Source organism: Carlito syrichta, unplaced genomic scaffold, assembly GCF_000164805.1.
Source record: "Carlito syrichta isolate Samal-C Ts95f unplaced genomic scaffold, Tarsius_syrichta-2.0.1 Scaffold117954, whole genome shotgun sequence".
Lineage (NCBI taxonomy): Eukaryota > Metazoa > Chordata > Mammalia > Primates > Tarsiidae > Carlito > Carlito syrichta.
In genome coordinates this window covers 165,505-190,248 of record NW_007062050.1, presented here as the reverse complement: position 1 = coordinate 190,248, position 24,744 = coordinate 165,505, and the positions used below count along the sequence as shown (strand labels likewise).

At 39.7% G+C, this 24,744-nt stretch overlaps 1 protein-coding gene across 1 annotated transcript in view; it reads right to left on the bottom strand.

Annotated features, from left to right (window-relative positions):
* The window catches only part of NOTCH2 (notch 2), a 114,473-nt gene that overhangs the window by 71,481 nt on the left and 18,248 nt on the right, over positions 1-24,744 (bottom strand). Inside the window, exons 3-5 of the mRNA XM_021707438.1 lie at positions 18,996-19,255; positions 14,655-14,990; positions 3,971-4,093 (exon numbers count right to left, since the gene is read on the bottom strand). Coding sequence (XP_021563113.1) covers positions 3,971-4,093; positions 14,655-14,990; positions 18,996-19,161 — 625 coding nt within the window. The 5' untranslated portion in view covers positions 19,162-19,255. The remainder of the gene's footprint in view (positions 1-3,970; positions 4,094-14,654; positions 14,991-18,995; positions 19,256-24,744) is intronic.

Here is a 24,744-nt window from a genome sequence, read left to right as displayed (position 1 = left end):
TTTTTTTCTTTGTATCTCTTATAGCATCTCGAATAGGATATTGCATATAATAGCTGTTCAGTAATTTTATGTTCTTGAACCTACTTATACACCCTTCCATGAGGGCTTCACAAGCCATGAAGTTAAAGTGGATCTTGCCTAGACTATACCCAAAGCTAGACACTGACTCATGGACCACAGGGCAGGAGAGACCTTTCCGTCTCACCTCCCGCATGTGGCAGAGCTCCACTATCCACTCCACCAACAGGGCCATGAGTCAGCTTGGGGACCTCTGGGACTCAAGTGTGCTTCAGGTCAGCACTCTGGCCGTCTGCCCAACTGATGGGAAACTGGAATCGGGGTGAGGGGGCAGAATTCAGAGAAAGGCTTATCCTAGAGTCTCACAATCAAGCTGACTGCAGAGAAAATTGAAATGTGAGATGCATTTTCCCATGTAGAATATAAATGAGAATACCTTTGCAGTTCCGGACATAATTCAATAGTTTCCACCCTCAAACAAAAAGCTTCATCCCTATAGTCCTTTTTTAGAAAGCAGGAAAGTGTTTGTGAGAAAAGTCTCACACTAGAGAATACTTGTCACCAACTAGAAGTTGGTCTGAGACAGGAACGTTCAGTTCAACATCAAAATACCACCATAAAAAAACTCCATGCTGATTCATGCCAAATGTTTTTACTGAAATGGGAGCAACCGACAGCAGTGGAAATCTTAGCCAAAACTTTATGCTCACCATGCTAGAAAGGAGAGCGGAGAGAACACTGGGGCAGTTGTACTGGACTTGTATCCACCTAACTTCCATTGCTCATGTCTGCTTAATGTCCCAAAGCACCATTCCAAGCTCAGACTGAAGTTACGTTTCTGGATTAATAACAAGCACAGGAAAATAAATCACATCTGCCCCAGGAGTGAACCCAAAACCAAAAGCAGCCACAGGCAGGATTTCGTGAGTTGAGCTTAAAGTCAACTTTAATTCTGAAGGAAATGAACCTTTAAAACTAAAATCTTAATAACAATCTATGTAGACAAAACATTAATCTGCACTGCTCTCATCAATTTTAGGGCCCCTAAAGACTTTTTCTTTCTCAAATACATATCTACCAGAGCAGAATTTCTCTGATAAGATGACCTCAGGACAAATACAGTATAACAGACATTTGTGCTATGTCTACATCCAACCCTCAGATACACTTCTATTTCTAAAGGAACATTCAGTAATTCAGACTTATCTCTACGAGAAGATTCCTATAAACAAGTAAACTATCTGCCCATACTCGCTCCCTAACACCAATTTATTTTTTTCACCTAGAGTTTTAGCTAGTCCAAAAGAGTGGCTTTTTTTTTTTTTTTTTGAGTTGGAGTCTCACTCCGTCGCCCAGATTGGAGTGCAGTGGCCACTGCCGGCCACCGCAGCCTTGACCACCAGGCATGGTGGCGTGTACCTACAGTTCCAGCTACTTGGAAGACTGAGGTGGAAGGATCGCCAGAGCCTAGCAGATGGATGCTGGGGTGGCCATGAGTGGGCCAGTGCCCTCCAGCCTGGGTGACAGAGTGGGACTCCAACTCAAAAAACAAAACAAAACAAAAACCCCAAAGTCCTTAAAAAAATAAAAAGGTTAACTCATAGAATCAATTGGATACAGAAAAAAGACCACAGATTTGAAGGTCAACAAGCCCAAATTCAAACACTGACCCAACCACAACATGCCCTGGGCAAATTACTTAACCCTTTTGAATATTCATTATCATCTGTAAAAAGGATATTTAATGAACTCTATTCCTAATACAGCTACTGCAAAGATTACACAAAATATTGTCATTAGCACAGTATTTGAGTGCGAAGACACATTAGTTAACTCCTAGACTCTAGCTCCATTTATTTCTTTAACTTGCATAAAGCAAAAAAAAAAACCAGTCTGAATTTATAGAAATAATATCAACAGAATTAGAAGCCCTATGACACAAACTCTTTCTTCTGTTTTTCTCTTCAGAATGGGTTAGGGGCTAGGATGGTGAACAGTGCAGCTACATGCTTCTGAAAACAAAGGTCGGAAAAGAATGCTGGTAACTACTGTCTCCTACAGTTCAACAGCCCCATAACTCGGTACCTCCCTCACATCAAGCATATAATAATACCAACATAAATGTGGTGAGCGCTATCCAGAAGGCATAGGGGACTAAAGGAGTCCAGAAGAGAACACTTAACTCAGCCTGGCAGAAGGTCAGAGAAGGCTTCCTGAGGGAGGTTAACCACTTGATCTGGGTTAGGCTGCCAAAACAAATGACGAATAAAATAGGAAGAAGAGTGGAGAAGGGAAACCTCACGAAAAGGAAAGGTGTGACTGAAGACAGTGTGAAACAACAAGCAGTAGACACAAGAGAACTGAGAGGAGTTTTGGCACTTGTGAGAGTGTGAAGAGCGGCTGGAAGCACGAAGACAGAGACCAGGGACGCAGACGGGGCCGACGCCATGAAGGGCTTCGCAGAGCCGAGGAAGGACCTTGGACTTTATCCTGCTGAAGGCAGGCAGGGCACAACAAGGCGTGCCACTGGACATCAAATAATTAGCATGTGTGAAAAAGAAGGAAAATCTGTGGTGAAAAACCAAAAACAGAGGGTCACGCTAAATGAAGACAGCAGATCAAAAGAAATAAAAATTGCCACATTGAACTTATTCATTATTATAGCCACCCTTTCCGAAAAATAGAAAAAACATACAGAAAGAAACATCTTATACGGACTTTGACAGAAAAGAGACATGTATTAAACATTCTGGGGCAAGAAATGTGGGTAAAGTATTATTTCACTAGAAAAGATCCCCCCCCCCCAGAACAGACCTTCCTAATTAATATCAAAGCAGGAAACAAAGTGTGAACCAGAGGAAAACTGGCAATGAAATTACAATGCAGTTTAATCTTCACTGGCATCAGGTGCCTCAGTGCTACACAGAGTCCCTCTTCCACAGGGAAAGGGAGACTAGAATGGGGTCAGGTTCCCAGCAAGGATCTCATCCTGCCCAATACTGTGAGGATCATTAAAGAGATACAAATTCATATCTTTTCAGTTATTATCTGCCATGAAGTTATCTTACAGCAATTTTTTTAAGTTGAAAAATATAGCCTCTAAAAAATCTACCACAGAAATGGCAAAAGTTAGAGAAAGAGAAATGGAAAAGTCAGAGTAGAGGATTAGGAGTGAAATCCTAGAATCGAGATATCATGAAGAAATTCTAGGGGAAGTCCAATTTAGGGAAATATTTTCCCAGTGGGAAAGTATTAAAAAGGACAGTTTGGGGATTAAACACAGAAATGTGTGCCCTTCCAGGAAATTCTGTTACTAAAGTTTTAAATCCTTTTTATCTATTTCTATTCATAGTCTAGAGCTCTAAAGAGTACTCTAAATAATTAGATACTACAGATAAGGAAAAGCAATTCAGATATGTTAAAGAATACCTAGTAGTAATGGCTGCAATCTAACATCAAGACTTTGCAGGAGACAGTCCATCACTGGTACTGTAGTTTCTTCTTAGAATATTAACTTGTTTCTTGGGTTTCTACACTAAATCAATCAATTTCTCTCAAAAGGGCTTAGATCTTAGGCCCTTAATCACTTCTTGTTTCTACTTTTAGTAGATAGATAAATAGATATAAAGAGAAATTAAAACCAAAACGTCTGCATAAAATCGTTCAGCTTTCAAATATAAGTGAAAAACCTTCCTAAGATAATATGAGAAACTTCCAAGAGGCTATACAGTTCAGCAAGACTGCTCTTCCAATGTCAGAGGCAGAAAAAACCATGTTTGTCCTGTGTGCAAAAAGGGATAGAAGAAGGAAAAAAACAGAAATGTTCCGTTCAGTTCACAAACAGGTTACCAAGCAGCCTTAAGACATTTGCAAAAGGTGCTCATGTCATTAACTCCCCAACTCTGGTTACCAATCCTGACTCCGTTTGGTGGACTTGCTGCACTGTACATACCTGTCCACTGTGGGGGGCAGCGGCAGTTGTAAGTATTGACTCCGTCCACACAAACACCCCCGTTCTGGCACTTGTGGTCAGGGCAGTCATCAATGTTCCACTCACAGACGCTCCCTTCAAAACCTGGGAAGAGAAGAAGAAGCAGAAGTGACCTGCTCTTTGGTCATCCGAACAGACCTGCTTCATGATTTCAGCTCAAGAGCTGCACAACCGGGACTCACCATATGAAAAACTCCCAGTCCTCTGTATTCTCTGGCTCCGGCATAGCTAGACAGTGAAAGTGGCTCATTATGCCAATGGCATGCCTTCACAGTTACCTCACACGTATTTCAAAGTGTTTCATGAAATAAAATCCCAGAGAGGATAAATTTCTCCTTGGGATAGATATTCACCGGTTCTAAAAAAACAGGGTATTAGATTTTCCCCAGCTCCACCTGAGACTAAGAGGAAGAACAGACAAAAGATCACCTAATTAAATCTAAGATCTTTTCTTTCTCTTTTCTTGGAATGATTATTCAAGGAGGACTCCAAACTAGGTGAGGAAGGGAGTGGGGAAGGACACAGGGAAAATACCGAAATTAAAGTATGACCATACAGGCCAAATCCTCATCTCACCACCTACAAACCATTTAACACACAGCAAGCCGAAGCTCTGAATTAGCTTCCTCATCTGTAAAATGAAGCCACCTCTACTTGCCCAGCTGGCCTTTCTAGATTATATGTGCCACATCATGAGTAAGTGCTATACAAAGGTGAAAAGCTAACTGAAAATGGGGTGGAATTATTACTGATTAAACTTACCAGCACTTCAAATTATTCAGGCTCTTCTCTAAATGTATAGTATTGCTTCCTTCCTCTTGATTTTTCTTCTTTCATGTAAAATGAAACTAACACACCAAACTTCACCCTAACTGTCCACTGTGTGATCCTCTGCAATGTACATATTGCACTAAATCAATCAATTTATCTCAAAAAGGCTTAGATCTTAGGCCCTTAATCACTTATATTGGGCTTGTTCCTTTCTTTTTCCTTGCTACCAAATCCCTAAGCTAGTAAAATAGAAGACTATCAGCTTTAAGACAAGCAAATGTTCAATGAACATTGTCCTATTTGAAATACAGTATGAATAAGCCTTTGGCCGTCTCAAAATATTCTCTAAGGTTCCCTCTCTCACTCAAAACACGTACTGGGTCTTACACTAGGCAGTGGCGATAAAACAGTGAGTAAAAGAGACAGAGTCCCTGTTTTCGTGGTATTTACAGCTTGGTGAGTGGGAGGGACATCAATCACACCTTGTTTCACTCCTTACCACAAGCTACTATAGTAATCTACATCTGTTCTGCTACATCCGAACATGGCTAGTTTCTCTGACTACAGTGGCAGTCATGTAAATGAGTACAAACCAAGTGGAAAAAACATTACTAAGAAATAAAAGGAAATCAATTCATGAAGACAGATAATCCCTAAGAAAGCTCCCAAAAGACTATGGAAATATATTCAAATTTTAAAAATTTATATTACTCACACAGAAATATGAGTTTACAAATGGATTGATGAACCAGAAAATGATGAACTGCTCAAACCCACCCATAATTATGTTAAAGAGAGTGAAGCTAAACCTACAGATGTGCTGAGTTCCAAAATGAGAAATGACATCTGTGTTCCTAGCCCAGTGCTCTTAATAAAGACCTTCTTAGAAACATTAAAGATATGGTTTCAGGTTGTTAGGGGAAACAGGGCTCCTGGCCCACCACTGCTGGAACTTGTGTGGACGAGTGGCGTGTTAGACCCTAACTTGATCTCTCTGGTGAGCAAGACTAAACACAGTTGACTCCAGCAGTGGGGATGCAGGAAAAAGCCCTTGTAGTGAAGCCCTGCGGAACAGAAACTGTGACCCTGACTTTATATTAGCTAGTGCTACAACTAATTGAACTCAACAACCACAGACAAATTAAGAAAGCAGAAGCATTTCAGTATAACCATGACAGATAAGAAATAGAGGATTTTCATTCTATAACTGCTTGTTTATTTTTGAAGTAGTTCTTCCCTGTCAATACATAGGTAGGTAAAAGAGTTATTTCATGGTTAAAAGCACGGCCTCTGGGACCAAACTGCCTAGGCTCAACTTTCAGCCTTGCCATTCAATAGCTATGTGAACGTGGACAAGATACTTAAACTTTCTGGGGGCGGGGGTGGGGGTGATTAACAGGACCTACCTCAAAAGGTTATTATAAAAATTAAATGGATTAGATACAAGTAGGCTTAATTCAATAAATGGTCTTGCACAATTAAATATCTACACGCAAAAGAATAAAATTGGACCCTCTCCTCACACATAAAAATTAAATCAAAATAGATCAGAAACCTAAAGACAGAAAGTAGATGTATAAAACTCTTAGGGGAAAAAAAAAAAACCATAGCAAATCTTTGCAACGTGGGCTAAGCAATGTTTTCTTAAATATGACCAGAGCACAGGCAACAAAAGAAAAAATAGATAAATGGCATTTCATCAAATTAAAAGCATTCAGGCTTCAAAGGATAGCACCAAGAAAGTGAAAAGACAGCCCACAGAATGAGAGGAAATATTTGCGAATCATATTATCTGATAAGAGACTTGTTCAGGCAGGGACCCCCCCCACCTCCAATCCAAAAAAAAAAAGGAACTATCTTTTGGAGGGCAGGCCCCTTGCAGTACACTTGGAATTTTTTCCTCTGGATCCAACGGCCAACCCAAGTTTTTATCTGGAAGTTCTGAGAAGGTTGCATCACGGTTTGTGGAAGAAACGTCCTGAGTTACAGCAAACGGGGGAAACAGGTTCTTCCTCCATGCTGCCCACACCGCACTGAGTCTTCAGCAGTTTCTGACCAAAACTGGCATGACCTCCCCGTGCCTCACCCTCCCTAGTTGCTAGATCTTGCCCCAAGCGACTTTTTTTTTGTTTGTTTCCCTGGAAAAAAGTTCTCAAAGGGAAATGTTTTGCCCAAGTGGAAGAGGTGAAACAAAAAACAGCAGAAGCACTAGAAGGCATAAAAACTGATGAGTTCGAAAACTGTTTTGAGCAATGGAAAAAGTGTCTCTATAGGTGTATTGCATTAAATGGAGAGTACTTTGAAGATGACAAGTTTAATTAAATGTTTAAGAATACACAATTATTTACAAATAAATTGTTTTGGGAGTCCTCCCTCATATATAGGAAATATAAATAACTCTTAGAGCTCAAATAACCCAATTATAAAATGGGCAAAGGATCTGAATAATCTCCAAGGAAGATACACAATGACCAATTAGCACATGAAAAGATGCTCAATGTCACCAGCCACCAGTGAAGTATAAATCAAAACCATTCTGAGATACCACTTCACATCCATTAGGATGTATATAATTAAAAAGACAAATAATACTAAGTGTTGACAAAGATGTGGGGGAGTCAGAGCCTTCACACACTGTTGGCTGAAACACAAAACAGTGCATTTTGTACCCACTTTGGAATACAATCTGGTAGTTCCTGAAAGGGTCAAACAGGTATACACCCAAGAAAAATGAAGATATATGTCTACACAAAAATGACCCAGGAATGTTCATAGTAGCATTACTCATAATAGTCGAAACGTGGAAGGAACTCAAATGCCCATCAGCTGATGAACAAATCAAGTGTGTTAAATTCATAGAACTGAATGTTATTCGACCACGAAAAAGAACTTCAAAAACATTCTATCAAGTGAAAGAAACCTGTCACAAAGGACTATATATTATATGATTCCATTTATACAAAGTGTCCAGTAGTTGCTTAAAGCTGGGAGGGAGTTAGGAGGAATAGGGAGGAACTGATAATGGGTACGGGTTTTTGTTTTGTTTTTAGAAAGCAGGATTTATTGAGAGGACATCCCACAGTGGGAGGGGACCCAAGAGGATAGCCAAGGGTTTCTTTAGGAGTTTAAAAACATTCTAAAATTGTTATGGTGATGGTTATACATATCTGTGAAAATACTAAAATCCAATGAATTGCCTACTTTAAAAGAACAAATTGTATGGTATATAAGTTATATCTCAATAAGGTTGTTACGTTAGGAGCAAAAACACATATTAGCTAATATTATGTATCAGTGGGATGATAGCATCCCTTAAGACTGTCTACTCTAATCCTTTTATGTTACAGACGAGAAGTTGAGAGCCAGATGGCTAACTTGCCCAAGATTACATGGCCAGTAGGTAGGAGTCAGTACTGAGCCTGAAAAGTTACCCAGTTTCAATTAGTACATTTTCTGGGACTCCAGAGTTCCCTTTCAACAATATGAAAAACCAACTTTAGGTCAAAAGTTTCCATGTCTGAGAAAACCCAAACTAAATCAGTTCTCCGAAGTTAAGACAAGATTTATGCTTTACAAATAGAAATAAAGAATTCTTTTTGGAAGAAACAGTCTATCCAAAGGAGGGAAAAGGCTACATGAATATGTTACAGTGTAGTCATTTAAAAACAGATTTCAAGTTTTTAGGAGAAAGGGAAACAGAGAAGTCTCCAAACCTGTGGGTGGGATGGGTGTAGCTGATTCACAGAGAAGCTCACATGTCCACACTAAAATGAGTCTACTGCCTAAAGCCAATTCAAGTCCTTAAAAGGCCAAAAGGAGAGAAATTAAACTTAGAATGAACATTTTAAGACTTTACTGTTGTAAAAACAGGGGTCACTTAACTGATTAAGGATAGCAGTGAGGGCAGGGAGCAGGAAAGAGTCTTTTGAACCTGTCATCCCACAGAGAGAACAGCATCTCTCAAGACAGCACATCCTGGGAGGTATGGGAGGATGGAAAGGCTTGGTGGAAGAGCAGGACTAGAGCAGAAAGGGGAAGATGAGATAACAACCAGGATCCTCTCAGGCCAGGCTCAAAGTCCTCAGGAAAAGCTGCTATGTACAGGATGAAAGACTGAGGAAAGAAACAAACAAAAAACCAAGCACCAGATACCTGGAGCTAAACAAAGATAAAAAGATAGCAAGGCTACTTTCTTCCCTCTGGGAAGAAGCACATCACAAAAGCAAATCTGCCAAAATACAACTGGTATAATAACCAAGAAAACGTCCCACAGCCCTGTCCAACTGGCTTGCTTGGCACGCACCTTCCATTCTCAGAATGGGCCCAGACTAGTTCACTCACCCTCATGACTGCTCCACGTAGACCCCACCCCATCACCCACCCAGGCTTGCTGTTCCTAAGTGCTTCCCCGATACCTCCCCGATGACCTCAATTTTTTCTAACTTTATCACCAAAGATATCAAATAAATGAATAGGGGATTCAAAGAGAATAATTTCAGTCCATTTTAAAAAATGCAGAATATAGGAATTATTTCCTCTGTTTACCACGTTCAGTTTATTCATTTGTCAAATATTCTTTGGAGCTGAATTTTGTGCCAGGCGTTACTGTCAGGTACTAGGAGGAAAAGTTAAAATGAGAGCATCTACTCAGAAAGATTAACAGATAAATGGTCCACTTGTTAAGTGCTGTGTTAGAGGTATGCAGATGCCAAGAAAGCTTAGGGGGTCTCTAACCCAAATGGGGGATAGGTAATACAGAAGGCATTTCAGTGAAATAGGTAACTTTGACAAATCATAAAGGATGAGTTCTATATAAAATTTTTTTAAAGGGAAAGGAGGTGATAGAAAGCTGAGAAGGCAGCAAAAGCAAAAACAGCAAGCACGCGAGAACAGTAAGCACTTCCAGAGACAACAAGTCAAAGTAGATTTAAGGCCCAAGTCAAAGGAGCTAAAATCATATACTCTGGAAAATTGTATGATTGTTTCTGCATCTGCTCCAGAAAAACCTGCCAAAATATGATTAGTGTAATACTGAAGAGAACGTCACATGCTCCTAAGTGTGAAAATACAAGAGGGAATTATTTCTAATAGTTCTTAAACTCAGCAACAACAGAGTAGACACAAAAGCCACTAAATGTGCTTAAGCTTTATTTTAATAATATAGGGATATTACACATAATCAGCCTGTGGGGAGAGTAGAGGCGGCTTACAAAGGATAAACCTTCATTGTTTGGAGAGGACAGATCAGGCAGATTTTTATGAAGTTTAAAACAATCACAAAGGAATAAAGAGATGTGGGAAAGAAAGAAAAAGGGAAAGTACATCGAGGACTGTCCAATTCAACTGTGAACTCACAAGGGATGGCCAGTAGATCCAAAACAGTCCACTGTTTGCTGATTACTTGTGCTACTTTATTAAAATATCCACAAACACAAAGCCAGTCTATCTCATTCTCTGCCCATTGGTTGGCTCTAACTCAAAAACACTGAAAGAGAATGATTCAATAATTTATTTTCATGCTCTATTTTGTTCTTATGTTAAAATTACTATGGTTGGGTTCCCCTCCTTTAGTTTCTGCTAAAGACTTTACATAATGGAAGCTCATGAAGTGTCTGGATTACTAACAGTTACTTATCCAAAGAGAAGATAAAATGCGGTTCATTGACTTGATTCTGCTAGTTTTCTCTTGAAGACATTTTTCTCCTCCCTCTATGGAGAAACATGCATTTCTATGTCAAGCAAGATGAGTAACTTTTCTGGTTTTGATTCCTTCTCCATGAGGCCTACAATAATACTTAAATACACTCACAGTGTATTTTCCTTTGCAGGAAAAGAATTATAACTTAACCATTTAAATATAATCATTGCTACGTAGCGTTCACCAACTCAGTGTTCAAAAAGGTCCAAAATTCTTCTTGTCCAGTATTAGAGAATACAAGGACAAAATGAGAAACCAAACTAAGTCTAGGATGCATGATACAAGGAAGAAAACGAGAAGTCCAAAGTTACATTCTTAATAATATGACATAATACATCTCATACGGTCAGTCAGTCAATAAATATTTGTGGGCCTATTATGTACTGGGCTCTGTTTTTAAGTGTTTGGGACATATCAGTAAACAAAAACAAAGATCTACTTTCACTCTGAAAGAGGCAGTAGAATTTGGAAAAGACAGACAAACAATAGACACAATGAAGTAAATCATATAGCATAAATTATATGGTAAGAAGATAAGAGTTACAGAAAAAGAAAACAAAAAGTAGACCAGGATCAGTAATTAAGGGGGTTGAGGGAAGTTTACGATTCTAAATAGGGTGGTCAGAGTAAGCCTCAATTAGAAGAGCAGAGATGTTAAATGTGGTAGGAAGCAGCCATTTGGGAAGTGGAGAATATTTTAAAAAACGACTTTGCCTCCTGCTGACTTAGTTTCCCCATTTTTAGAACTGAAGTAATAATTCTCTTCAAATAAGAATTATGTACATTGAGATAGTGACTATTACTTAAACATTTCAGTCGCTTGACAAGTGTGGGGAGCAATAGAAGGCAGGGCAAGGAGAATGGCACTTCATTATGAAAGAACTTTTTTTTAAATTTTCATTTTTTTCAGAGACAGAGTCTCACTCTGTCATCCAAGTTAAGGTGCAGTTGTGTGATCACAGCTCACTGTAGCCTCAACCTCCTGGCCTCAAGCAATCCTCCCACCTCAGTCTTCAGAGTAGCTGAAACTACAGGTACACAACATTAGAAACCATTATAATGTTTTCACAGACACAGGGTCTCGCTATTTTGCCCAGGCTGGTCCTGAACTCCGGGCCTCAATCGATCCTCCTACCTAAGCCTCCCAAAGTGTTGGGATTATAGGCATGAGCTACCATGCAGAGTCAGAAAGGACTTTTTAAGAGAAAATGATCTCTAGGCGCTATTTTCCTGTGTGGAAATAAAGTAAATACTTTCTGAATCCCAACTGGGACGTAAGAACAATGAATATAAAACCTTACAATTGTATAAACACATATTTATTCACAGTGTCGCTGCATCATCCATTGTTCTGAATTCTTTTTGAACTTCCTTCTACAAATGTGTCCAAAGTTGAAGTCATCTGTTTTAGATCACGGGACCCTCAAGGCAAGAACTAATCTACTCAACTATTTCTAAATATCCACACAAGACCATATGCAGAGAGAGATGGAGATAAGGAACAAATCGATTTGATTATCATTAGGAGGACATGATTTTTCTCATAACAAGAACATTTTTAAGGCCATTTTCTTTTCAAATTTTAGAATCAAGGGATACAAGTGTGTGTTTGTTACATGGATGCATTGCACACTGTTGGAGATTGGGCTTACAGGTGACCCATTCCCGGGAGAGGAACACTATACTCGATAGGTAACTTCTGAGCCCAAACTCCTCTTCCAGACTCTCTTAGTGTCTCTAGTGCCAATTGTTTCCATCTTTATGGCCATTTAGCTCCCACCTATAAGTGAGAACATGTGGTACTTGATTTTTAACCCAAACAATTCAAAGTATTTAACAAAAAGTTCTGCACATCTTCAAAGTGCTTTCAGGAAGAAGATAAGCAGTACAGTGTGGCACAGTGTTATGCACAAAGCACAGGCTTTGAAAACAGCATGACTGTTTTTCAGGGCCCAGCTCAACTATATTATGTTTTTCAGGACCCTGCATAACTTTGGGCAAATGGCTTAACATCGCCAAACTTCAGTTACTCCACACAGAACTTGAAAAATAGCATCTATCCCAATGTTTTTGTGTAACTGAGCTACTGGGCGTGGATATACCTGGCACAGTACCTGACCCATACCAAATAATGCTGGTCTTCTCTTCACCAAATCTTCTCCCCACTCCCACCCATCATCCTGATCTCTCTCTTTCTCTTTCTTTCTCTCTCTCACTCTCTCACTCTCACACACACACACACACACACACACACACACCCCTCATCAGTGAGTAAACGAGTGCCTTGCTTTAAACGCCAAGTGGAGCATAAGAGACAACCAAGTTCTCCTTACTCCATCCATCCAACTAGCCTTGGCAGCCTCTTGGCTGTGGGATTTCTGGTTATTTCCTTTCTCAAGGAGGGGATACTACTCTAGTTTGACAGATCCTTTCCTGGACACACTCTCAAAATTCCCCAAGGTCCTTATCATGGCTAATGAATAACAATGAAGAGGCTATGGGAGTGAATGCTCACTCTCTCTCAGCTAAAAACTTCCTTTAATAACTTTTCTAACTTCCTGTCAGTCTCTTGTTGCCAGATCAACCTCTTATTCTAGGCAACTATTAAAAGTAACTTTCTTAAAACTGAAAAACACATTTAGTCTTCAACAACAGATCATATTAACCTTGATTACTAGCCAATTAAACTATTAAAATGTTAGACTACTAGAATATTTGCAATATTAAAATACTTGCAAAATTAAACTGTTTACATTTCCACTGGCTTTAACCCTTAAAATTCAAATGTAGGAATGGAGAAAAATATATTTCAAGGATTTCTTCTATAAGATAATGTGGATGATAGTAATAGCATGTTAATAAACATTTATTTAGTATCTAAAATGCTAGCATTATCTAATCTTTATTAGAAGTGAAACTAAGAGTAATATAATTAAATAACTTGCTCTTGGATTTAGCTTGTTTCATGTCTATTATGTGGCAGTGTCATATATTGCTGTATCCAAGCACATCGCATGGCGCCTAAAACATAGCAAATGGTCAATAAGATTCTACCAAATGAAATGAATAAATTACCATTTTGTTTTATACCAAGGATGAACCTATGACCTTTAATCCCTAAAAGATAAAACACATGATCCATTATATGACCCAGATCCATAACACCAGAATCTAAGATTCCCACTCTGAAAAAGTAGCTAGGACAACTTCTTTCTGAGGCAATTCTGCTTAAATAGCACATTATTCCCCCCTACAGTTTTCCTTCTTTTGTTTTTGCACTAAAAATATTTGTATAAAAACAGGATTTTTGTTGCTTAGTAATTCATCTGCTCCAGCTGCTTGTATTCTGTTCCCAATCAAAATTCTTGGTTTTCAGCCTCCTCATCATTTTTATAAGGAGTTGAATGAATTGGCCAGGCTTGCTCCTTTCTCCTTCTCTATGAAACATTAGCTCCCAGGCACTGTTTGTCTTTTTGCTTCTCTCTCGGGGATATGTGTGTGCTCTAAGTAAAAAGTGTGACAGAGTACTGTGTTATGCACAGTTTCTCATACATCGTCTACCAGAGCTCATCAAAAAGTGCTCACTGATTAGCAGAGGATCCCCTCCTCAGTTTCAAAATTTTACAGGTTCAAGCTAGGGCAGGGTTATCCCAAAGTCAGAGAGGATACAGGGGAGAGGGATCTGAAGGCCCAGGGAAATCATGAAAGGGTGACTGGGCGCATTTAGGCAGAGGAGAAAACAATGAATTACTCCATTCGAGGTGAAAGCATGTAGGAAAATTGCTCACCTGCTATTAGTGTCAGTCCTGTCTGAAGCACTTTACTGATCACATACACATCTTTTCTGATTCTAACTCTCACTGTGTTCTTTGCTTGTCCCTTTCCCAGAGCTCTGTTCCTCTTATTTCTCACTGTTTATTCAAAACGGCCAATAAACAATCTCCTAGCCACCCATCACCATAAACTCTGACATGCTAAATTACCCCCTGCTCAGTTTATGGACCACAGTGGGCCCATAAAACTCCTCCCTCACCGTAACCCATCCCACACCAAATTTTCACTTCCTTTTTTCCCTGCTTTAGGAAGCTTCCTGAAAAAGCAACTGAGCCAAGCCCACTACCTCCCTCCTGTGCTCAGTGTTTGTCCCCAATCCCAGGACACTATGGAGCTCCTTACCTGGAAGGCAGTTGCACTCAAAAGTGAAGTCACCAGTCTGCCGACAGGTGCCTCCGTTGACACAAGGGGAGGGTGCACAGGGCACATAGAGACTTTCACAATGCTGGCCTGTGAAGCCCTGGGGGCATTGACACTGGTAGGAACCAGGCAGGTTGAGGCAGGTGCCACCATGCTGGCAGTGTCCTGGAACGTCACACTCATTGACATCAGTCTCACACTTCTGCCCGGTGAAGCCTGCCAGGCATCTACAGGAGAACTGGTTGGCCACAGTGGTACAGGTACTTCCATTTGCACACGGATGAGACAGACAGGCATCGGTCCATTGGCACAGCTTACCTAAAGGAAGGATCACAGAACTCAGTACTGGCCACAAAAATAGGAGTCAGCCCCAGCCTCGACATCCCCATCTCCCATCCAATAGGTGGCAACAGGGAGCTCTTGCCAAAACTCTTTGCATCTTACCAAAGTCTAAATCGGAGCCCCCTCGAGATCAACTGTTAAGGGCACTCTCCAGAAACCCTCCAAGACCCTCAGCCCAGACACAGACTCCGTGGATGGAGTACATGCAGGGAACTATGGATTAGTCACACGAAACCCAGTTCTGCGGGATTCCATCAGGTCCTGCCGCAAACAAGGTTCTGGATTCAGCTACTCTCTCACAGATCCTTGTCTTTGCGTACATGGCTCCTCTGTTAGAAAAGCCACCTTCCTTCATGTTTACCTAGTTAACTCTCACTTATCTTAATTCTGTTTTAAAGTTACAGCTTCCATAAATTCATCTTTTGTGCCCCCCCCCACATATCAAGTTTATTATTTCCTTCTATTATGCCATACTGTCAGGGATTGGGTCCCTGTAGTATGTGCTCAATTCATGTCTGTTCCATGAATAAAATGTACTGATGCTTTCTATGATACATAATTGCTAAATAGACCCCTTCAGTCGATATAAACAAGTCAATACTACTTCTATTTCCTTTAGATACAACACACACACACACACACACACTCTCTCTCTCTCTCTCTCTCTCTCTCTCTCTCTCTCTAGAAAACATTTTAGTAACTGTATTCTCACTATAAATAATATCACTTAATGTGTTTGAAGATGAAGACCCTCTGGTTCCCTATACATCAAAAGAAACAGAAGCTGTCATGAGAACAGAGGTCTAGAAAGGTAACTCTGAGGGCTTTCGCAGGTAGGAAAGTACCAGCAGTAGTAGGAAGACCTTGATATGGAGAACCCTAAAGCATGACTCCAAGGGACACAAAGATTCCTTGAGGTACAGAGAGAGAAAAAAATATGCTTAAGGAACTAGTAAATTTGGTAATCATGTGGCTTTTTGTTTTCATTAGCCTAAGTCTCTTATATTTTAAACTAAAGAGATGAAAACTCTCTGAATTGGTTAATACTCCAACTGGTTGTCTAGGAAGAGCCTCAAAACTTTGACCCAATAGAAAAGCAAATGAGAGACATGACAGTTTTTCTACAAGGGGAAAAGGAGTGACACGAAGGCACACGGAAGCGTTCTCTGCCTACCGAGGAAAGTCAAATCAAACAGAAATGTGCAATGCAAATCTGAGCATGCCACATACATCTCAGGGTGCTAAGCAGAAATAAAATGAAGGAGCTGGAATGATTCTTCCTATCTTTTCACTCATTCTACTAAGAGGTACTCATTTACAGTGGAGAAGAGATATAAATGCTTACTTCTGGCATCTATTCAGTGTTTACCCACAACTGAAACAGAAAGGTCCCTAAACTTGGTTTCAATATATATCATGTATAGGCACTAACCTGTTGCCTCTGCTTCTTCATCTCTCAATGGAGATGAGCAAACAAAGTCTTACGGAAATAAAGGACTCTCACAACAACCAAAAAGATGAACCTGACCTATGGCACTTCTTAAAGTAATAGACAAAAGTGACAAGTGTATAAAGATGATCAGAACCCCATAGAACACCAAGAAGAGATTCTTTTAATGGCAAAGGAAAAAGGTTTAATTTGGAGGTCACTTCAGGGTGATGTTTTCATTAAGAAGAAGGCATTACTGCCATTTTCACTATCAGGATTACAACATCTTAAATGGGTATGCCCTCAATTTCTGAAAGAACTAGAAATCGACCTTCCATATGACCCAGCAATCACCCTACTGGGAATATACCCAGAGGAACACAAATCATTCTACAAAAAAGACACCTGCACATACATGTTTGCTGCAGCTCTATTCACAATAGCAAAAACATGGAACCAACCATGATGCCCATCGAAGCTGGACTGGATTTTTAAAATGTGGTACATACACACAATGGAATATTATGCAGCCATAAAGAAGGACAAACATATGGACTTTGCAGCAATTTGGATGGATTTAGAGTCTATCATACTCAGTGATCTATCACAGAAACAAAAAACAGAGTACCGTATGTTCTCACTTACATGCGGACCTCGAACAATTATCATAATACTATAAGAAAGGGATTGACAGCAGTGGGAAACTGCTAGGGCAGGAGGGAGTGGGACTGGCAGGTGAGTGAAACTGCCAGGCCCTGAGGAAGGGGCACACCTCATCAACAAGGGTACCTGCATAATGAACATTTGTATACCTAACTCTGAATTATAGCCCCCATCTTTACAATAAAATAAAAAATAAAATAAGTGGGTATGCCCTCCCTTTTGCCTTGTATAGCATAACAACTCAAAACTAACAATCAGGAAGAAAATTTTCTTATAACCACCAAGTCTCTTCAGTGATTTACAGCATCAATGCCGTCATAGTCATGATAGAGACAACAGATCATCCCAACTACCTTCTACCCCACCAACACCTTTTGATGAAAAACTAGGGGAACGAGTATTCCAAAGTAACTGATCCAGTCTGGTTTTCTGATTACATTTTTCATTTTTTGCTTATTAGATGTATAGAACCGTTAGTGGGAGACAAAAATGGAGGTTTCTCATTTTCTCATCAAATTTAATAAAAATTTTTGGGTCACTTTGAATAAAGCTCAGACCCACCTCTAAAGAATCCATAACCTATTCGGGTGAGAGAGACGTGAAAAAAATAATTACAATAAAATATGACACATAAAAGTACTAGAACCTAGAGGTCAACCACCTAAAGGAATCGTGAAAGGTTCACTAAGACACACTGGGAATCACCAGTTGTAGAAAAGGGCATTTCAGACAAAATGATGTGCCCCTGCATGAGGCAATAAGAAGTTATGGCATTTTCAGAAAATGAGGAGAATTCGGTATGGCTAGTCTTGGTGCTTTTGGGGACGTCAAGCTATAAAAAGAAGTAAGGGCTGGGTTATAAAAAGTCACGAAAGCCATGTAAGAGAGTTTGGAGTTTATTTGTTGGATGATGGAAAACATTAGACACTGCAGGCAGGTGGCACTGGTAGATCGACATTTGTGAGTAAAGATGTAGCAATGCGATGGGCGGACAAGATGGAGAGAGAATGAAGACAAGAAAATCCATTAGGAAATCACTTCAGACGTCCAGGAGAGATATGACCCGGCCCTCAACTACAGAGGAGCAGAGTAAGTAGAGAGGAGCAGACAGGTGAGAGGTAACTCAGAGGCAGGGCTAGATGCCTTAGTGGAGGTGAAACAAGAACAAGGTAGAAGGCGTTTTCAGTTCGGGTGTTTGGAGTGCACACTGGTGTTACATACTTCTGTCTACATGCGGAGCTGAAGGTGCCTGTAGAATTTCCAAGAACATGCAATGGATAGTTAGAACTAAGAGCCTGAATGTCAGGGTTGGGCAGAGCTAAAGGGATAACTATGAAAGCCACCAGCAACTGATGAAGGTTGTGGCAGTGGAGGCCATTGAAGACAGTGAGATTCCCTAGGAGAACCATGATATGCGTCAAAAGGGGGTTGAAAACAACGCTCCAGGGAAAACAAAAACTTAACAGATAAGGACAAGGCAGTGAAGAAGCAAAAGAACAATCAAAGTTCAGAAAAGTAGAATAGCCAGTGCCCTGGATGTCGAGGGAAAGGAGATTTCAATGAGCGAGTCATCAATAGCACCAGCAGCTTGTCTTCTGGTGACAGAGTATTTCTTGTAGTGAAGTAATTCTGATCCCCCATCCCGACATATATATTTTAAGCAGTTAAATGTTTCCAAGTATTTGATCCTTTTTTCCTCTTCCTCCATCCCTCAAAACTCTCAAAAGGAAGTCACAGATGGTTGTCTGGAACATTCCAGTTCCTCATCATAATGTTAAATGCACACCAGAGTTGGGGAACCCTCAAGAGCCAGACTCCAAGATCTAAAAATGCTAAATAAAGGTGTCTCCTGAAGGTAGGAAAGCACAGGCTTGAATCCCATTGGTTACCTGTAAAACCGACTTGGCAGGTGCACTCATAGGTATCCCGGCTGAGCATATGGCAGGTACCCCCATTCAGACAGGGGCGAGATACAAAGCAGGGGTGAGAGGTTGAGTACTGGCAGTCCTCTCCTGTGAACCCTGAGGCACATCGGCACGTGGCTTTCCCCAGCATGGCCTGGGCCACACAGGTCCCACCATTCTGGCATCGGTTCTTCTCACAGGGGTCTCGATGTTGACAATATTCTCCCAAGAAGCCCTCTGGACATCTGTATGCGAGAGAGAAGAGTCCATGAAAACATCTGACTTCTTGTAAGTTCAAAAACTTACAGTAAGACAATACAGTCTATTCAGGAAAACACTAGCCTGTGAATCAAGAAATCTAGAGGTACAACCTGTATAACTGCCTCACTTTAAGAAAAGAAGAGCTTAGAGAATTTAACTGCATATTCTCATGTCCTTTTGAGTCTAGGCAGGTGACAAAATATCAAGTGGATGATACAGCAGCATCTGCCGTGGTCAGTCAGCATGACTCTGAGTCAAAGGCAAAATACATCACAACTTTTTTCTTTTCTTTCTTTTTCTTTTTTCGGTTTTAGCTGTCATCTAGGCTTATTGTTCCATTTATAGAGCATAGGTATTTAGCATAATTCTTAAGGGCCCAAGGACTTAAAAAATAACAAATGAGCATCGGCTTTAATATTAAGTCACCAGCAGCTTTGTTCATGTAGGTACAGGCTGAAACGGTATTCATACTTGTCTGCTTCAATTAATTAACTTTATCATGTTGTCTAAGCCTTTTGCTAGAATTGAGATGTTTACATGATAATGTATAAATTTGACTTTCTTATTTCTTCCAATTTAAAATACATAAGACATCATGTGCTTTTAAACATTGAGACATAGTAAGTTCTTCTTTCTCTTGTTTTCCCTAACACATCCATTGGTCTACACCGAGCTTCCTGGGTTATCTTCAGGTGGTTGAGAATGCAGCAACGAAAGGGCAGGGAGGTACAGGAATAGGAAAGGGTTTAAAGGAGTATTTAAAAATCTGTTAATACATAAATAGCAGGCAGTTTTTTTAACCAAGCACAAATACAATTAAAATAATATAAAAATATCCAAGATACCATATAAACACCAAAATGGAGAAGGGAAAAAAATTCAAGCATAACATTCTATAACATTTTCCACACTGGGACACTGAAGAATCATTTTATATGCCACTCCTTGATTCAAAAGATGCACAACCATCTTAAATTAAGATGTCATAAATATTATGACATCCTCCCTAGCAACATTTAAAAGGCATGGGAAGTATCCATTTTCATAATGAAGAAGTTGTTTAAATGGGACCTCTAAGAAGCATTTAAAATTAGGCACATAAAGACTTTAATTCTAACTATAAATTTTGCTAGTTGGCTGGTGCCTCAGGTATTTATTTCAATTTATTCCTCCATTTTACCTTTTGGGAGATAGAAAGCCAACTCTAGTACGCTGTTCCACCAAGATTACACATTTAAACCAAACTCTAAATCTCCTCTCCTTAAAAAGAGCTCCTATCATGTCTTCCTGTGTCCAATCCCTGGCATCCTAATTTTACTAATCGCTTAGACCTGAAGTACTGGGGTCTATATATTTGACCCCTTTCTGTCTTTGCCAAGACCCTTCAATGGTTGCTGGTGGATAAGGTGAGGTCTTCAGGGATCACAGTTATTAAGAAAAGAAAAAAGGCCAGATATTTAAGGAAGTAAGGCGGAACATGCCTAGAAGAATTGTGCAGTAGCCAAAATGGCTGGAGAAGAAAACAGAGCTGTAAATAGCAACAGTGGGAGCGATGAAAGAGGCCACTACAGTGGTCACGATGTAAGTATAAGGCAAGTGTGGCTGAGCCCAAGGCAGCTAGGGCTCTGAACATCTTCATGAGACCAGGAGGCAGTGAAGAGAGTTCATAGCACTGAAACCAAAGACTGCTGCAGGTGACAGTGAGGTGTCGGCACCTCAGAAGGTCAGAAGGTCTTGTTTAGCGTCCTGGTGCTGTGACCTTGGACAAATTACTCATCCTCAGTATCCATTCTCCCACATTTGAATAGGTAATAAGGCTGCCTAACATCATGAAATTGTTGTAAGAATTGAACAAAATCAAGTATGTGAAAACCTTAGAATTAATTAAAATGGGTTGCAAATGGAAAATATTTTTTCCTCTCTTCTTTGTGCTTACTGAGGAAAATGTGATGCCTTATCCAAAATACAGCTTGATTTGATAATAGAATAGTTTTTTTTTTGTTGTTTTTTCAGTAGAGGAGCAAAAAGTGCCAATGTAGCATAGCTAAAATTAACCCTGAGATATATTATTAAAAGCATTTGCAGCTTATTCAAGAAATGTGTTACTAATGATGTTAAAAACTGCAACACAATTCTCATCCACAGTGACACTCCTTTGGGCATTAGGCCTAGCTAATGACTCTTGATTTTCCATATGAGAATTATTCACCTTGTAAATAACGGCAAACTTTTATGCCTGGGTGGGCTTTGCCCAGCTTTGCTAAGAGAATGCAAATTCATTTAAATAGTAACATCATATGCACATAATGAAAACCTAAGGTTCCCAGGAAAACAAATAAGACAACATGAAAGTTTCTTTTTTTCTTTGAGCTGAAATCTCTCTGTCGTCCAGGCTAGAGTGCAGCAGTGCGATCACAGTTTACCGCAGCCTCTACCTCCTGGACTTAACTGATTCTTCTGCCTCAGTCTGCCGAGTTGCTGGAACTACAGATGCACACCACCACACTGGGCTAAATTTTTTATTTTTGTTTTTGTAGAGACAAGATCTTGTTATGTTGCCCAGGCTGGTCTCAAACTCCTGGGCACTCCTCTCACCTTGGCCTCCCAAAGTGCGGGGATTACAGGCATGAGGCACCATGCCCAGTCAACGTGAAAGTTTCTGAAGTCAAACAGAAGTATTTCTGAATTAGTTTTTCTTTCAAAGTTTAATCCACATTGTTGCTCCCTACCAAGGATGGAAAATTAAGAAACCAGCAGAAGTAGAGATTGACAAAGTATAACTTGCATGTCTAATTTGGTCACCTGCCTGTTTTGTATGACCTGTAAACTAAACATGGTTGTTTGGTTTTTTTTTTGAGTTGGAGTCTTACTCTGTCACCCTGACTGGAGTGTAGTGGCCGCTCCCGGCCACTGCAGCCTCGACCTGCTGGGCTCCGGTGATCCTTTTGCCTCAGCCTTCCAAGTAGCTAGAACTACAGGCGCGTGCTACCACGCCCGGCTAATTTTTAATTTACTGTAGAGATGAGGTCTCGTCAAGTTGTCCAGGCAGGTCGCGAACCCGTGGGCTCAGGCAATCCACTCACCTCGGCCTCCCAAAGTACTGGGATTACAGGTTGAGCCACCGAGTCCGGCCTAAACATGGTTTTTACACATTTTTAAATGATTGGAAACAAATCAAAAGAAGGGTAATATTTTGTGACATTTAAAAATTATATAAAATTCAAACTTTAGTGCTCATAAATAGTCTTATTGGAACACAGCCATGCTCACTCATTTATAGATTTGTCTATATTTGATTTTTATACTACAATAGAGTTGAATAGCTGCAATGAGACCACATGGCCTGGAAAAATATTTACTCTCTGGCACTTTACAGGAAAAGTTTGCCAACCCCTGAGTAGAAAATATATGAAGTCTAATTCTATAAGTAGCAACCAATATCCTTATTAATGATGGGTTTCCATAAGGAAACTAAACCTATTGGTTTCCACAAAGAATATTAAACTTAATATTCATGCATTCATGCAGCAAACATTTAGTAAGTGCCTATTATAGGCATTTTTCTAGAAATAGGAAAATCCTTGCACTCATAAAGTTTAAATTCTGATAGGGGAAGACAAAAAATAAAATTAATAAGCAAAAGATATGTTAGATGGAGTTAAGTGCCATGAAAAGGAAAAGGGGGGGGGAAGATACAGTTGGGGATGGGAATGCAGGGTGGGTCAAGACAGGTATTTCAGTTTAAAACAGGAAAATCAGGAAAGGCCTCACTCAGAAGGTAATCATTTGAGTTGAGACCTGAATGAGATGAGGGACTAGCCATGCAGGTGGCACTGTTCTTTCTTCTTGGATGTATTACTTGCTGTTGTTCACTTGGTTTCAAACAACCACCCTTTATGTAACTGACTCCAGAAAATACCACTCCAATTCCAAATGTTCAGCCAGCTTCTAAATGCCATCTATTTACCCTAATATGTCCTGCCACTACATGAAACTAAACATTTGAAAAAGGAGATCACTTTCCCATGAAACTTTAATGCCTTCATTTTTCTAAACCTTCCACTCACAATTTAAACCCACTATTAGTTAATCCCTTCATGTTATATACAATCTATTATCATGTCCTGACTAGTCTTGTCAACTGAATTCCTAAAATACTTATCGTTCATTTGCACAGTTTCCTTTTTGATACAAATTCTGATCATCTTAAAAACCTCAGGTCAGACATCTTGTTGCTGGCTTTTCCCCCACTTCCATCCATCCTTGAAATAACAGAACCTTGAGATTCAAGATACTCAAAGGTAATTTCTACCTGATGATATGATCATTTCTAAAACATTCCTAAAAGATGACTACCAGCCTCTGCTTGAACGCAAGCATGTAGCATAGAGCCTGAAAAATTGTAAGAATTTAATACATGCATAGAGTTATTATTCCTGCTATTAAGGGTACAGACTCTAGATCCAGACCACCTGGATTTCAAGCCCAGCTCCACCATTTACTCAATGTGTAATCTTGGGCAAGGTCCTAAACTTCCCTACTGTAAATAGTGAATATCTCAAAATATTTTTAAATAATTAATTGTAAAGTACTAAGATTACTAACCAGCACATAGTAAACACCATGTATTTGTTAAGAAAAATAAATTTACTGGCTCACTGCTTCAGCAGCAGAACAATCTTCAATGTGGGCGAATCCCATTGTCAGAAAGTTCTTTCTTTCTTAAGTCTTCAAGTTCTGTCTCTCCTCCTAGGTATATAACTAAGATCACTGAAAACATATCTACACAATAGAAACAATCACCGTGGAATTACTCATAGTAGTTAAAAAGTGGAAACTATCAAAATATCTATAAGCTGGTAAAAAGAGACATAAAATGTAGTATATCCAAATAACGAAATATTATTTGGCCATAAAACGAAACGAAGTTCTGATACATGCTACCACATGAATGAATCTTGAAAACATCATGCTAAGTGAAAGAAGTCAGGCACCAAAGGTCATATATTATATAATTATACTTTTATGAAATGTTCAGAATAGGCAAATCCACAGCGATAGAAAGTAGGTTAGTGTTGCCAGGGCTGGGGAGAAGGAGAAATGGAGAGTAGCTACTGAGCAATCGAGAGATTCTTTTGGGAGTGATAAAAAATTTTTGAAATTATATAATGGTGGCGGTCACACAGCTCTTTGAAAATACTAAAAACCACCAAATTGTACACTTTAAAGGGGTAAATTTGATAGTACGTGAATTATATCTTAACATCCATTCAGCCAGCTCTATCCCTATAACTGGATCAGCATCCTATCTACATCTTTCCATAAGGACAGTCCAGAAAGTATGCTAAAACTAAGCACACTAAAGAATAATCTTTCTCAAGCAAAATTTTAATCATGCCACCCTTCTGCTCAGAAGCTAGCATTTAGGGCCTAGCCTTTCAAATCCAAGTTCCTTTGAATCTCTGACCTGCTT